We start from the raw sequence: 17469 nt of genomic DNA, 5'->3' as shown, positions 1-17469 counted from the left end.
CACAGAATCCTGCAACTGTAAGTGCAACTCATTGTGCAGCCAGGAACTCAACATTAGAGCAGAGTCAGATGCAATTTATATTAGATAACACTATACACAGATAGCATAGAAATGTCAACCATGATGCATTTTAGAGAGGCAAGACTCCACCAAGAGCAAAAAGGTTTGAATGAGAGGGTCCAAAAACAAGGAACTTGTAGTACAACCAATTTCAGCTTATCCCCAACTAGCTTACAAATAAATGAGACTTGGACTACAGTTATTTTATTTGGCTTTGACAATTACTGGGCAGTCACCCCTAATCTACTCTTCTAATTGTAGGCCTGGCTACTTCCCCAGTGGTGTACCCCAGATACTTGTTTCTCCTAGCCCTGTGTTCATGCTTCCTCTTCCCTGACTACTGCTTCTTCTCTCTTTCACTTTCTTCTTCCTCCTTCTCTCCTCCTCCAACAAAGTCACTTTAAACCACCTGCCTCTAATCCCTTCAGTAATTGGCTGTAGCCAATTTTACTTAACCAATAGTTTTAAATAAAGGAACAAGGTTTGCATAACAAAAGCTTATAAACATAGGAAGTAACTCTTAGGCCTAGAACTAGTGTAGAATTTAGTATTACAACATATAGCAATAGACCAAAACTCAACAGGAACTGAAATTATAGGGGACTGGAGATTGCTATGATGACCAGATACAGTTTCTGAAAAAGTGAGGAAAGTGCTTTGAAAGAAGAGGTGTTTCTTGAGGGTTAATTGCCAAGATGAGAGTTCCACTGAGTTAAGGTAGCAGAAAAGAACCACTCAGCCACTGAAAATACCTGTATTTGATAATCTCTGCAGGATGGAAAGATTGATTTCAGCTCTAGAGGTCTCAGTCCACAGCTGGCTTTCTCTATTACTAGTGTCTGTGATGAGACAGCGACATGGCACCATGACTGTATGGCCAAGCAAACCATTTGCTTCATAGTGGCCGGTACCAGAATAAGGTATCTACAAGTAGACTTCCCCTTCCTCCCCCTGTCCAGGCCCCAGCATGCTTGGGCATGGAATCTTCATTTAGGTTGGATCTTCTATACTTTTCTCTCTGAAATCACCCTCACAGACACATCCAGAAATGTTCCTTCCTAATTCCTAGGCATATTTTAATCCAATTAAGTCAGCAATCAAGATTTATAACCATATCTTCCTCATAAGGTTTCACTGTTGCTTGCAGAGGAAATGGGAATTAAATTAGTAAGTACAAAATGCTTAGAAGAGTGCCTGGTGACAGATACTCATAGGTAGCTTACTAAATGTACTACTTCTAGCACCTTAATGTTCTGAGTCCATGCTGCATATATCCACAAGATCCTCTCCAGGTCTTATTAGCTGCTGAGAATAAACTGGTGATGCAGGCTCCACTCGCTCCTTTAGACTTTTGCTATTGCGTGAATCCACACTGCTAGTAACTGGGCAGTGGTGATAACAATCGACTACTTCTATAGACCCTGTCAACTCACTCAGGAAGTCTCTTCTAAGGAGCTAAGGTATTGACAGGTAAAGGTGAAAAGCACCTTTAAAAAGTGAAAACATTTAAGACAAAGCATTCTCATCCCACTCATTTGGACATATTATCTCTTCACAAGAGCAGAAACAAAATTTAAATCAACAGTGATGATATTTGATATTATAGGAAAATATGGCATTATAAATAAAAACATATTTAATCTGTAGCTCAGTTTTAATTTCTCTATTAATATTATATTGCAGTACTACATTTAAGCAAAATTTTAATCATACCAGTTTGGCTAGCCTTCTGTTGACGGTTGCCTTATCGTCCTCCTCACCCTCATCCTCATCATTATTTTTCCAAAGGAATGGACTTAAAAGAGAATAACAAATTTGAAGGGAATATTAAAACTTGATTCCATGAGTATTAGTATCTACTCTTCATATAGGAATGATTGCTTTGATGTTTTATAAATATAAATATAACTTAAATTGTTTAAAATTAACCTCAAATCGATGGGTGGCTTGTATCAGTGGTCCCAACTTCTTCCCTGGCTGAAGCAGAGGACTGCCTGAGCCTCGGAGGTTAGGACCAGTCTGGGCATCATAGGGAGACTCTGAGATATATATTTTCTCTCAAACTCATTAATGGTCAACACAAACCACATTTAATTTGAATAGTAAAACAATACATCACTATGGATCTATGATGAGACTAAGAATTATTAGAAATGTAGTTCTTGCGTGAATCGAACTCTCTTGTTTATACAATTGTCATCTAATTTGAAAGGACTGCAAGATAAATCATTGTGTAAATACATTCTTTCCCTTATACTCCAGAGTAGAATATGTGTAATCACCATTTATACTAATTACCTTTTTATGTTCCCCAAACAATCATCTGACTCTTCCAATGATCCTGGCAACCTGGGATTTCCAAAGTGCTGTTGTGTAGGCTGGCTTTCCTCAGCTGGTGTTTTGTTCATACAATGGCAATTAAAATTCAAATAATGGGAAAATAGTAAAAATAAGCATTGTTTTCATATGTATACATTATAACCTTATCTCATGAACTTACTAGTACATATTTTCCAGAATAAGTTTTACAATATAACTCATAGTTTGTATGAGTAAAAGATTGTTTAGTGAACTCTTCTGGCCTCCTTGACACTGCATGAATGTGGTGCATGTATATGCAGGCAAAACACAAATACATAAAAACAAATAAACAAAAACTTCTTTTAACTTGAAGCTGTATGATTTTAATCTACTACCCATTTCCCGGTTGATACTGGCAATGTAAAGCAAGCAGGAATTTACAAAATGATCTCATTAATATTAAATGAATCAAAATTAGACGTAACAGCTTCTTAAAACAGTAAAGCCCGCTCTGCTCCCCTACCTCACCCACCTCTCACAGAAATGCTAATGCAAACCTAGTAGATCTGTGGCCTCTCTGGCAGGGTCTGGGAACTGGCCATTCCAGCCGACAATACGAAGCATGATGTACAGCAGCAGGGGACATCTGTGCATCTTCATAACAAGAGACCCCTTTCTATATTTCCTCTTGAATGATAAGGATGGTTTGTGAGGATTATAGAGTCACAGAAAAGGAGTAACTTGGAAACTGAGATGTGCACCGTGAATTGTTTGTGACAAAATGAAAGAGGAATCCAAGCAAATAAATGGCAGGTGAGGGTGCAGAGTACTAATATGTGTATAACAGCTTTAATCAGCAGGGAAAATGCAATAAGCCTCTCATTCAGTGCTCTAAACGTGGCCTTAACTAAAACACAGCCCAGGTCCTGGCAGGCCTGATGTCCCCACCTTCTCTTCCAAATGCCATAGTGGTGAAGCACCTTTCCATGTCTTAGGAATCCCTGACTTCAAGATCTGGTTGCAATCCCAACGGTCCTCTTCCAGATCGGGCTTGTAGTGCCTAAGTCTCCTCCTCGTCTTGCTACCTAAATTGTATTTCTAGGACTGAAGTCCAATCATGTCACTCTTCTTAAATAGTCCAGGTGACTTCCACTGTCTACTGAACTCTTCAGTTTGTTCACAGAGTTCTTAAAAATCCTTAGCTACCTCTCTAGAAATACAAGTTCATGATACACGTTCATCCTCTCTCCTCATACTGTAATGGTGTAAAAACATGATGCTTGACTAAATTGACACCATTAAGTAAATCCTGAAAATGCCATCCATATCATGATTGTACGAAGGAATCATTCTGGAGGTATTCATGCTAACATTTTAAGTTTCAGAATTTGGGGTACTTGAATTTTGCAGCACCAGACTTCACCTCTCCCTATCTTCCTTTAATACACCTGCCAAACATGGACTTTGCATGTTCTTGCCAGTCATGCTTATCTAATGAAGATAATTCACATTCAGGAGGAGACTGAAAGGGGTGAATCATAAGGAAAGAAATGATTTCAGATCTTTTCTTCTACACAAAATAAAGTTATAGAATGTTTTCAAGAAATTCCTTTGTAAACTAACATAAACAATAAAAATTATAAATCCCTTCTTGTTGGATGAAAAGAAACACAAATGAAAACTCCTTGCTATGACAATAAAAACCTTAATAACAATGATTTGTCCAAATATAATCAATGAGTCAAAATATACAGCTTGAAATTTTTCAAAAAATATATTTAGCTAAGCATAAAACTGGGGATGGCTATTACTCAAGCCCAGCTTACTGATAAAAACTTCTAAATGAAGAAATATCAAGATACATAGTTCATGGTTGGGAAGACATGGTGGTGTTCATGGTTATAGAGGAGGCTTGTGGATCTTGGGGCAAGAACAGGTGGCAGTTGCTTGTTACTGGAAATGATCAGGAAGCCAAGAGTTTGTGGTAGAAGTGGAGGCAGAATACAAACATCAGGGCCTGCTATACTGATGGTCTTATGTCTGCTGCTAGGCCTCACATCCAAGCTTCCACAATTTCCTAAAACAATGCCACAAGCTGGGAACCAGGTGTTCACACATGAATCCACATTCAACCTATGACATTCCACCTCCCATTCCCATGGGCTAATGGCCCAAAGGTTCCACAAGCTTCCTAAAAATAGTAACAGTAGTTGGGGATAATAATCTTTAAAACATGGTCATTACAGAAATGTTTCACACTCAAACCATAATTTCAATAAGATTTGTGATTATATATATAGTATATATAATATATAATTATATATATCTCACAAGTTTGACAAGTTACTTCTGAGTAGTAGAATCATGTATTCTTGATACATACTTTAGTTTCTAGAACTTTAAAGAACTAGCATATATTAATACTTCATTTGTTTGTGTGTGTTTTGTTTTTTTAAAGATTTATTGATTTTATTTCTATGAGTACACTAGCTGTCTTCAGACACACCAGAAGAGGGCATCAGATCCCATTACAGATGGTTGTGAGCCACCATGTGGTTGCTGGGAATTGAACTCAGGTCCTATGGAAGAACAGTCAGTGCTCTTAACTGCTGAGCCATCTCACCAGTCCCTTAATACCTCATTTGAATTGTAGGAGTTTTTTTGTTTTCAGAAAGCACCAAGCATTAACATGAAGAGCCCTGAATACTTCTAAGGCACTGGTCTGCTGCCCTGTCTTACTGTGTCTCCTCAAGCCCTGCATTCTTTTTTTGTTGCAGTAAAACCACCTGGCTTGCGTGAGCCCCAGAAATAAAGGTTGAGATAAGATTTCTGCCTTAGAATAGCCTGAGCCTATACCAATATCCTGCTATCCGCCACATCCTGGCTCGAGAACTAACCCTCAGTTTTCGAATTCCTTCCTTATTATCCCCTGAACATCTGCTGTGGCTTATGCTTCAGAAGACAGCTCTTAACCATTCAAGGTTGTGTTGTCAGCTCCGAGCCTGACTGGGACCTTAACTGGTTAGAAGCAGTTTCCTGCAGTAAATAAAGTTGCTTCTGGTTTATTTCTGATGTCAGTGGTCCTTCCCTTATTATCTGTGTGGCCTGTGACCCCAACATAACCCAATTTGAGAACCACGTGTGTGTTGGCAAGATGTGTCAGCAGGTAAAGGCATTCATCAAATCTGAAGACCTGAGTTTAAACCCCTGGAACCAGCAAGGTGCAAAGTGTTCTCTGACACACACACACACACACACACACACACACACACACACACACACACACACAGAGAGAGAGAGAGAGAGAGAGAGAGAGAGAGAGAGAGAGAGAAATGTAAAATAACCACATTTGTGAAGAATTTGTGTAATTTAACATTCCCATCAAGTTTTTTTTTTTTTAAGTTTGTGCAGTTATCACAATTTATGTAGAATGTGAAATCTGACACAACTTAAGTTTCATGGAGAGCAACTGCACTTATATTAGGCACTCCACCTTGTACCATTCAGAAATACTGGAGTTTACTGTAAATGTTTTTAAGGGATTACCATGAATGACAGATACATGCCAAGATAAAGATTCCCACTGAGTATCTATCTCACTGGCATCAACTAATACTAAGTGTTAGCACAGGGAATATTGAAGGAAGTTGTTGGGGATGCTTTTGTGTATTCAGATGCTGACTGCTATGCCAGAGATCTGACTGCAGTCCAGATACCTACATTATCAAGCATCTCCCATCCCAGTGTTGTTTAAAAATGTTTTCCATTACCTCTGATTGGTTAATGAGGAGCCAGTTTGGGACTTCAAATCCCAAAGAGGGACTCAAGTGGAGGTCTCAAGCAGGGTGAGGAGGAGAGGAAGGAGAGAGAGAGAAGGAGAGAGAATGAGAAAAGAAGAGGAAGAGGGAGAGGGGGAGAGAGAGATTGATTCAGTGTGAGCATTCACCATGAGCAGATCCCCAGGGGAGCTGCCATGAGGATATTGATGGAGCAGGAGCAACCAGGACAAGACCAAGACGGTAGGCAATGGGACATGTGACTGGGCAGTAGGCAGCACAGACAGCCTACTGAAAAAGAAAAGCTCAGTGTCTGCCCAGAAACAGGACCAGGAGCTTGTGATACCTATGGGGTCTTCGTGTCTTTATTTGGGAGCTGGAGCAGGCATAGAAAAGACAGAAGTAACTTTACAGGAAGCAGTGTTTGAAATACCATGTGGTGTAGAATAAATTGAGATGACAAGAACTGTATCCCAAAGCACAATCCTGCAGCTGTAACGGATACTGTCATTAGTTTGGGGGAGATGTACTTCACTTACTATACCTGGTTTTCCCTTGCACTGCTTATTTGCCTATGAAATATGATGGAAACATTCAACTGACATTTGTCTACACAGCTTTATGTAAGCTTAATTTTAATTAAGACACTTTGGTTGTTTGCCACTCTGTGTGCAGGTGTGTATGTAGGTGCTCCAGTGTGTATGGGCATGTGTACACACGAACATGTGAAGACCAGAAGTCAATCTTAGGTGTCCTCTGAGTGCCATCTACCTCTGTGTGCCTTTAAAGATCCATTTTGTTTTAGGTCATGTGTGTCTGTGTGGGGAGGTACAGGAGTGCAGGTGCCCATGGAGGCCAGAGGACAGCAGAGCTCCTGGCCTGGAGATACAAAGGTCTGCCTGATGGGATGGGGAGCCAAACTCAGGTGCTTTGCAAACGCCACCCGAGTCGTCTTTCTAGGTCTGACCACTGTGGTTTTGAGGTAGATCCCTGGGGTGGAGCTCAGCAAGCAGGCTATAGGTAGGCTACTCTGGGTTACCTAGATCCCAAGGGTCTAACCTGTCTTTGACTCCCAAACCGAGTGCCCAAACGATTATGCCCAACGCTTTTTGTTTTGTTTTACTCAGGCTCTGTGGACTGAATGTGGGTCCTTATGTCGGCAAGTCTAACACGTTACACCCGGAACTGCCTCCCTAGCTCTTACTTCATCTTAACAAGGCATTGTTTCCCCACCTGTCCATTTTAAAGCCCCCTTGAACTATAGCTTTCCTTGCCTGTATTTGTAAGGTTAGATTGGCCCAAAACTTGCATATCGGTTTGATAGCTCAAATTTATTATAAGGAACTCTTGTTTTTCCCATTTTAGTTGAAATCACCTTCTTCGTGATTTGGAAAGTCTCTCCATGTATTTTCCAACAAACTTGGATCTCCAGGTTCATCCTTTGACAAAGACAAACTATCTGGTCTGTGGATTGTTCCGTCAATCTCCATAGTATCATCAACACTCTGCTGTTCGTCTAAATTAACTGTCGATGCTGAATAAACATTTCCTAAGTGATCTATTACAGGAAGCAAATATAATTCTGGTTGAAGTGCCTAAAACATAGGAAAGTTTTTTAAAGGTCAAACCTAACAAAATCCACTTTAAGTTTTAAAATTAGTGTGGGTTTAAGATCATAGTACATACATATGGAGGAGCAAATGACTTGAGTTTCAGTTCTGATTCTTGCTTTTCCTTTACCTAGATTTGATACAAAAGAAAAAATTAAATCTGTGATATTTTTCCGTTTTTTCTGTGATTTTCTATGAAAGATAAACACCATATCAATAAAAGCAATTATGGCCAGGTCACAGAGAATGTACAATCCAATCCTACTTCTATTCACTGAACCAAACTTAACTGAAATTCTCTATCTTCTAATAATAATTATGGTAATAATTTGCAAGGGAATCAAGGTGTGTGTGTGTGTGTGTGTGTGTGTGTGTGTATGGTGTACTATGCTGTGTGTAGTACATAATAAGTTAACCTTCATACTTTCATTAGATGGATATGAACAGGGAGGTAGAGGCATCAAGAGTTCTGAAACTCCTCAGATGGTAAAACTGAATTTGTGCACACAATGTCTTTCACTTCTCAATGAATGAAAGTAATTTTCATTAAAGGATCTAACTGTGCTATTCTTTTGCTCAAAATATGCAAGGCTTCAGAAAATTTAAGTATTCTGACATTCAAAACCTTTAAAACTATACTTTATAATTCATTCTCAACTCTGCCCTCTCCACTTTCTGACACAGTTAATAGAACAAAATATAACCGTTCATTCTTTCTTAGTTGCCTAATTTTCTATTCCTCTGATCATTTTCTTTGCTCAGAAATCTTTTCTGACCCTTCATTCTTTTTAAGATGAAAAATTATCTTTTATAATGCAAGCTTTAGTATCATTTCTTTCCCAATGTTGCTTACCTACCTTCTTCTGCTGCTAGAAAATCTTTCGTTCTTCACTATATAAAATATAATGTTTAATTTATTCATATTATATAACTTACCTTCACCACTACACCAAATACACTTTAAGGACAAATCCCATATTTATCTTTATATGCAGTAAAACATTACTATTTGAAAATAAAATATTACAAACGTTTTAGAATTTGTTCTAAATTATCTCATTGTAAGTGAAGGAACTGACTTCATAAGCAGTTAAGAAATGTAATTTGATAATATAGACTTTACTTAGAAGGACAAAAAAAGGAAGAAAACTTACCACAGCTAAATTATTTCCAATGCATTTCAGAAATAAAAATTTTTCTGCAACAGCATCGACACCAAGAAACTCACCAAGACGCTCCCTCAGAGCTTGTAAAGTAAGTTGAGGAGACACTCTGAAATACCATGACATTGTTTTAAACAGAATTGAAACATTACCTTTACTCAGCTTACTCAAATGTAAATTCTAATTTAATGTATTAAATATAATTTAGCATCTTATGTTTCTACACAGCCTGGAACTTTGATATTTTTCCAACAAGTACTTTTCAAAACTAATGACTAACAATATGTCTTTTAAAATTGTACAAATGCACACCGCCCAGACCCGAAGGGACCCGGTCAACAGTTCCCTGCACCCAAATCCCGTGGGAGGGAGAGCTAAACCTTCAGAGGGGCAGACACGCCTGGGAAGCCAGAAGAGACTACACTCTGCCCACTTCTGACTCCAGAGGAAAACACCTAACACCATCTGGGACCCCAGGAAAAAGCGGCGCAGGCCCTCCTGGTTGCCGCCCTCACAGAGGGCTCAAAAGCAGCCCCCCAGGAGCAACTTCAGCCACGGGACCACAGGTAAGACCAACTTTTCTGCTCCAAGCGACCTGCCTGGTGGACTCAGGACACAGGCCCACAGGAACAGCTGAAGACCAGTACACAGGAAAGACTACACACCGAAAGCAGAACACTCTGTTCCCATAACTGGCTGAAAGAAAACAGGAAAACAGGTCTACAGCACTCCTGACACACAGGCTTATAGGACTGCCTCGCCACTGTCAGAAATAGCAGAACAAGGTAACACCAGAGACAACCTGATAGCGAGGCAAACACAGGAACCCAAGCAACAGAAACCAAGACTACATGGCATCATCGGAGCCCAATTCTCCCACCAAAGCAAACACTGAATATCCAAACACACAAGAAAAGCAAGATCTAGATTTAAAATCACATTTGATCATGATGATGGAGGACTTCAAGAAAGACATGAAGAACTCCCTTAGAGAAACGCAGGAAAACATAAATAAACAAGGAGAAGCCTATAGAGAGGAATCACAAAAATCCTGAAAAGAATTCAGGAAAACACAATCAAACAGGTGAAGAATTAAAAGCGGAAATAGAAGCAATAAAAAGAAAGCACAAAGGAGACAACCCTGGATATAGAAAACCAAAGGAAGAGACAAGGAGCCATAGATACAAGCATCACCAACAGAATACAAGAGATAGAAGAGAGAATCTCAGGAGCAGAAGATTCCATAGAAATCATAGATAATGTAAAACGGAAAAAGCTACTGGTCCAAAACATACAGGAAATCCAGGACTCAATGAGAAGATCAAACCTAAGGATAATAGGTATAGAAGAGAGTGAAAACTCCCAGCTCAAAGGACCAGTAAATATCTTCAACAGAATCGTAGAAGAAAACTTCCCTAACCTAAAGAAAGAGGTTAGGGAAACATAGAAGAAGCCTACAGAACTCCAAATAGATTGGACCAGAAAAGAAACTCCTCCCATCACATAATAGTCAAAACACCAAATGCACAAAACAAAGAAAGAATATTAGAAGCAGTAAGGATAAAAGGTCAAGTAACATATAAAGGCAAACCTATCAGAATCACACCAGACTTCTCACCAGAGACTATGAAAGCCAGAAGATCCTGGACAGATGTCATACAGACCCTAAGAGAACACAAATGCCATCCCAGGTTACTGTATCCAGCACAACTCTCAATTAACATAGATGGAGAAACCAAGATATTCCATGACAAAACCAAATTTACACATTATCTTTCTACAAATCCAGCCCTACAAAGGATAATAAATGGTAAAGCCCAACATAAGGAGGCAAGCTACACCCTAGAAAAAACTAATCGCCTTGGCAACAAAACAAAGAGAAAAAAAAGGACACAAACATAATCTCACATCCAAATACAAATATAACAGGAAGCAACAATCACTATTCCTTAATATCTCTCAACATCAATGGACTCAATTCCCCCAATTAAAAGACACAGATTAACAAACTGGATACGCAACAAGGACCCTGCATTCTGCTGCCTACAGGAAACACACCTCAGAGAGAAAGACAGACACTACCTCAGAGTGAAAGGCTGGAAAAAAACTTTCCAAGCAAATGGTCTGAAGAAGCAAGCTGGAGTAGCCATTCTAATATTTAATAAAATCGATTTTCAACCAAAAGTCATCAAAAAAGATAAGGAAGGACACTTCATATTCATCAAAGGAAAAATCCACCGAGATGAACTATCAATCCTAAATATCTATGCTCCAAATACAAGGACACCTACATACATAAAAGAAACCCGACTAAAGCTCAAAGCACACATTGCACCTCACACAATAATAGTAGGAGATTTCAACACCCCACTCTCACCAATGGACAGATCATGGAAACAGAAATTAAACAGACATAGACAGACTAAGAGAAGTCATGAACCAAATGGACTTAACAGATATTTATAGAACATTCTATCCTAAAAACAAAAGGATACACCTTCTTCTCACCACCTCGTAGTACTTTCTCCAAAACTGACCATATAATTGGTCACAAAACAGGCCTCAACAGATACAGAAAGATAGAAATAATTCCATGCGTCCTATCAGACCATGGGCTAAAGCTGGAAGGGAATAAGGGAAGAACGCCCACATATACATGGTAATTGAACAATGCTCTACTCAACGATAACCTGGTCAAGGAATAAATAAAGAAAGAAATTAAAGACTTCTTAGAATTTAATGAAAATGAAGGTACAACATACCCAAACTTATGGGACACAATGAAAGCTGTGCTAAGAGGAAAACTCATGGCTCTGAGTGCCTGCAGAAAGAAATAGGAGAGAGCATATATCAGCAGCTTGACAGCACACCTAAAAGCTCTAGAACAAAAAGAAGCAAATACACCCAGGAGGAGTAGAAGACAGGAAATAATCAAACTCAGAGCTGAAATCAACCAAGTAGAAACAAAAAGGACCATACAAAGAATCAACAGAACCAAAAATTGATTCTTTGAGAAAATCAACGAGATAGATAAACCCTTAGCCAGACTAACGAGAGGACACAGAGAGTGTGTCCAAATCAACAAAATCAGAAATGAAAAGGGAGACATAACTACAGAATCAGAGGAAATTCAAAAAATCATCAGATCCTACTACAGAAGCCTATATTCAACAAAACTTGAAAATCTTCAGGAAATGGACAATTTCCTAGACAGATACCAGGTACCACAGTCAAATCAGGAACAGATAAGCCATTTAAACAACCCCATAACTCCTAAGGAAATAGAAGCAGTCATTAAAGGTCTCCCAACCAAAAAGAGCCAGGTCCAGATGAGTTCTGTGCAGAATTCTATCAGACCTTCATAGAAGACCTCATACCAATACTATCCAAACTATTCCACAAAATTGCAACAGATGGAGCTCTACCAAATTCCTTCTATGAAGCCACAATTACTCTTATACCTAAACCACACAAAGACCCAACAAAGAAAGAGAACTTCAGACCAATTTCCCTTATGAACATCGACGCAAAAATACTCAATAAAATTCTGGCAAACTGAATCCAAGAGCACATCAAAACAATCATCTATCATGATCAAGTAGGCTTCATCCCAGGCATGCAGGGATGGTTTAATATATGGAAAACCATCAATGTAATCCACTATATAAACAAATTGAAAGATAAAAACCACATGATCATTTCATTAGATGCTGAGAAAGCATTTGACAAAATTCAACACCCCTTCATGATAAAAGTTCTGGTAAGAATAGGAATTCAAGGCCCATACCTAAACATAGTAAAAGTCATATATAGCAAACCATAGATAACATTAAACTAAATGGAAGAAACTTGAAGCAATCCCACTAAAATCAGGGACTAGACAAGGCTGCCCCTCTCTCCCTACTTATTCAATATAGTTCTTGAAGTTCTAGCCAGAGCAATCAGACAACAAAAAGGAGATCAAGGGATACAGATTGGAAAGAAGAAGTCAAAATATCACTATTTGCAGATGATATGATAGTATATTTAAGTGATCCCAAAAGTTCCACCAGAGAACTACTAAACCTGATAAACACATTCAGCAAAGTGGCTGGGTATAAAATTAACTCAAATAAATCAGTAGCCTTCCTGTACACAAAAGAGAAACAAGCTGAGAAAGAAATTAGGGAAACGACACCCTTCATAATATAAAATACCTTGGTGTGACTTTAACCAAGCAAGTGAAAGATCTGTATGATAAGAACTTCAAGCCTCTGAAGAAAGAAATTGAAGAAGACCTCAGAAGATGGAAAGATCTCCCATGCTCATGGATTGGCAGGATTAATATAGTAAAAATGGCCATTCTACCAAAAGCAATCTTTAGATTCAGTGCAATCCCCATCAAAATATCAATCCAATTCTTCAGAGAGTTAGACAGAATAATTTGCAAATTCATCTGGAATAACAAAAAAATCAAGGATAGCTAAAACTATCCTCAACAATAAAAGGAATTCCGGGGGAATCACTATCCCTGAACTCAAGCAGTATTACAGAGCAATAGTGATAAAAACTGCATGGTATTGGTACAGAGACAGACAGATAGTCCAGTGCAATAGAACTGAAGACCCAGAAATGAACCCATACACCTATGGTCACTTGATTTTTGACAAAGGAGCCAAAACCATCCAATGGAAAAAAGATAGCATTTTCAGCAAATGGTGCTGGTTCAACTGGAGGTCAGCATGTAGAAGAATGCAGATTGATCCATGCTTATAACCCTATACAAAGCTTAAGCCCAAGTGGATCAAGGACCTCCACATCAAACCAGATACACTCAAACTAATAGAAAAAAAAGTGGGGAAGCATCTCCAACACATGGGCACTGGAGAAAATTTCCTGAACAAAACACCAATGGCTTTTGCTCTAAGATCAAGAATCGACAAATGGGATCTCATAAAACTGCAAAGCTTTTGTAAGGCAATAAACACTGTGGTTAGGACAAAACAGCAACCAACAGATTGGGAAAAGATCTTTACCAAGACTACAACTGATAGAGGGCTTATATCCAAAATATACAAAGAACTCAAGAAGTTAGACCGCAGGGAGACAAATAACCCTATTAAAAATGGGGTTCAGAGCTAAACAAACAATTCACAGCTGAGGAATGCCGAATGGCTGAGAAACACCTAAAGAAATGTTCAACATCTTTAGTCATAAGGGAAATGCAAATCAAAACAACCCTGAGATTTCACCTCACACCAGTGAGAATGGCTAAGATCAAAAACTCAGGTGACAGCAAATGCTGGCGAGGATGTTGAGAAAGAGGAACACTCCTCCATTGTTGGTGGGATTGCAGACTGGTTCACCATTCTGGAAATCAGTCTGGAGGTTCCTCAGAAAATTGGACATTGAACTACCTGAGGACCCAGCTATACCCCTCTTGGGCATATACTCAAAAGATACCCCAACATATAACAAAGACACATGCTCCACTATGTTCATAGCAGCCTTATTTATAATAGCCAGAAACTGGAAAGAACCCAGATGCCCTTCAACAGAGGAATGGATACAGAAAATGTGGTACATCTACACAATGGAATATTACTCAGCTATCAAAAACAATGACTTTATGAAATTCATAGGGAAATGGATGGAACTGGAAAATATAATTCTGAGTGAGGTAACCCAATCACAGAAAAACACACATGGTATATACTCATTGATAAGTGGATATTAGCCGAAATGCTCGAATTACCCTAGATGCACCGAACATATGAAACTCAAGGATGACCAAAATGCGAATGCTTCACTCCTTCTTTATAGGGGAACAAGAATACCCTTGGGAGGGAATAGGGAGGCAAAGTTTAGAACATAGGAAGAAAGAACACACATTCAGAGCCTGCCCCACATGTGGCCCATACATATACAAACACCAAACTAGATAAGATGGATGAAGCAAAGAAGTGCAGGCTGACAGGAACCGGATGTAGATCTCTCCTGAGAGACACAGCCAGAATACAGCAAATACAGAGGCCAATGCCAGCAGCAAACCACTGAACTGAGAATGGGACCCCCATTGAAGGAATCAGAGAAAGGACTGGAAGAGCTTGAAGGGGCTCGAGACCCCATATGAACAACAATGCCAACCAATCAGAGCTTCCAGGGACTAAGCCACTACCCAAAGACTATACATGGACTGACCTGGGCTCCAACCTCATAGGTAGCAATGAATAGCCTAGTAAGAGCACCAGTGGAAGGGGAAGCCCTTGGTCCTGCCAAGACTGAACCCCAGTGAACGGATTGTTCTTGGGGAGGGCAGTAATAGGGGGGGAGGATGGGGAGGGAACACTCCTTAGAGAAGGGGAGGGGAGGGGTTAGAGGGATGTTGGCGGGGAAACCAGGAAAGGGAATAACAATTGAAATGTAAATAAGAAATACCCAAGTTAATAAAGATTAAAAAAAAATTGTACAAGTGAATGCAAGTTACAAAAGTGTCTTTTGTATTGAAAAGGAAATGTTTGTTTTGCAAATCTACATCCAAATTTTATGAGTAAAACAAAACTTTGTGCATAAAGACCAGAAGACAGCTTTGTGGGCTCGGTTATCCCCTTCCAGCTTTATGTGAAATTGAATTCACGTAGCTAGGTTTGTGTGGGAAGCACTTTTAGTTTGTTCAGCAATCTCAGCAGCTCAGAACTATATACAATGCCTATGTATAAGCTGTTCTCCAAGAGAAAAGTAATAAGTGTGACTGGGGAAAGTGACGGGAAATTTTAGAATCAAAGATATACTCAAAGGGAAAACAGACAGCCGGATTACATAGTGTCAAGTCTGCTTGAATGTGAAAATACACACATAACTACATTTTTATTCTCTTAAACAATTATAAAGATCATAATCAATATATTGTTTTAACTACTGTTTACAGTTCAAACGGTGTTGAATTTTAGATAAATTGTTAATTATTTTCATGTTCAATCTTAGTTATAAAGAGATTATACTGCTTTCTAAGCAGTAGCAATATTATGGCCATGTGACATCTGTTCATATAGCAATGTGTGAGATACAAAGTTTATATATTTGTTGTGGTAGTAATTTACACCTGTGTCCTCATTCATCACTCTACCCCTGATCCATATCACTACCTTAGACGTACTGTTTATTAGCAACATTTATTGAACTAGTAAGGGATCCATCATATGGACAAGATACTTTTTACTTAGAAGATTTTTAACTTTCAGAAAACATATTTCTCTGTTTTAGATAACTTGTTTCAAGTATTCACAAAATACTTGCCTTATAAATCCAGCAGAAATAAAGTTGTTAATAACTTCTATTGAAATAGTATTTAATTTATAGTTCCACGATCCTTCAGGGACATAAAAAACATGAAGTTCCACCAACTGAATAAGAAAAGCATCAGTTAAAACTTTTCTAAAGTAGAAAAAGTCAATCCACTTCCTATAGAATTTGAAATTAAACACAACTACAGAATGTATTCATTCATCTAAACAAATGACAAAAGAACTTGTTAAATTGACTGGTTGACACTTGTTTCCTTTGAAACAATGATGACAACCTGTTGGTTCACAGCTTACACAACACTTTTCATAAAAGGCATTCTTCCTCTGGAATGCCTTAAGAATATTGGATAGTCTTTCCTTCTTTCTTTCTTCCTCCCCAACTCCCCCTCTCTTTCTATCAGAAGTTTACTACAGTGTCAGACAAGTTCCAGGGTAACACTTCATTCTAGGTTTAAGCAGACAATCCAGATGTTTAAAAGGGAAGGAGAGGGGGTGGGGCTCACCACTTTCTTGGGTACAGGCACATCTTCTTTTTGCCAGACTTCTTAATTCCATTTGTGGCCACGGGGCCCTTTTCTGCAGTCTTAGCCTTTTAACTCCCTGAGTTTCTTTTTCTCCTTTTGCCTGATGGCCTAGTCTTCCTCATCCATCTCCTTGGCCTACATCTTGGGCTGTTTCAGATACTTCTTTTTGAACCCCATGGCCTCTTCCCCAGACCCTTATCATAAGTCAGAAATGGGGATGGTGTTTTCTTGTTGCTGGCTTTTATCTCTCATCTCTATCCTACATTCTTCAAATTTTAAGGATTGCTGTCTCATAGTGACAATCCAAAAGCTAATATTGTGGTTTGGGGAGTTTCCTAGAGTTCTAGGAAAAGTTTACTCCTGGTGTAGGGTTTAACTGTGAACTATAACAAAACCAATACTTATTGCAGAGTCGCATGTTCATTACTCTAGGAAAGACTTTCATCCAATGCACATTAAAGTTCAAAGTACTTAAATATATTCTTAACTGTAATAGTATAGAAACTTTAAAAGTTTGACTAAGGGGCTAGAGAGAGAGCTCAGTGGTTAAGAGCACTTGCTCATTTGCTTCTAACTAATCTTGGCCCTGTGAGGAGTCAGAAAATCTAGGTTTAGAAGTATAAAAGAGATCATATAGACTTTCTTTGAAAGGGGTATTTACTAGGAAATAGGATATCGAGGTAAGGGAAAATGGGAGATAAAGGCATGGAGAGTCTGTGAGTTTTAAATAGAATAGTCTTGCAGAATTGTGC

General features: G+C 38.8%; 1 protein-coding gene across 1 annotated transcript in view; it reads right to left on the bottom strand.

The window, feature by feature from the left end:
• Positions 1 to 17469, bottom strand: part of Spata1 (spermatogenesis associated 1) — a 46615-nt gene that overhangs the window by 20714 nt on the left and 8432 nt on the right. The window contains exons 3-8 of the mRNA XM_032897204.1: positions 16186 to 16292; positions 8902 to 9019; positions 7824 to 7877; positions 7513 to 7732; positions 2359 to 2452; positions 1774 to 1855 (exon numbers count right to left, since the gene is read on the bottom strand). Coding sequence (XP_032753095.1) covers positions 1774 to 1855; positions 2359 to 2452; positions 7513 to 7732; positions 7824 to 7877; positions 8902 to 9019; positions 16186 to 16292 — 675 coding nt within the window. The remainder of the gene's footprint in view (positions 1 to 1773; positions 1856 to 2358; positions 2453 to 7512; positions 7733 to 7823; positions 7878 to 8901; positions 9020 to 16185; positions 16293 to 17469) is intronic.

Source organism: Rattus rattus, chromosome 3 (genome assembly GCF_011064425.1).
Source record: "Rattus rattus isolate New Zealand chromosome 3, Rrattus_CSIRO_v1, whole genome shotgun sequence".
Taxonomy (NCBI): domain Eukaryota; kingdom Metazoa; phylum Chordata; class Mammalia; order Rodentia; family Muridae; genus Rattus; species Rattus rattus.
The sequence above is the reverse complement of the archived record's forward strand: the minus strand, read 5'-3'. Positions and strand labels throughout refer to the sequence as shown.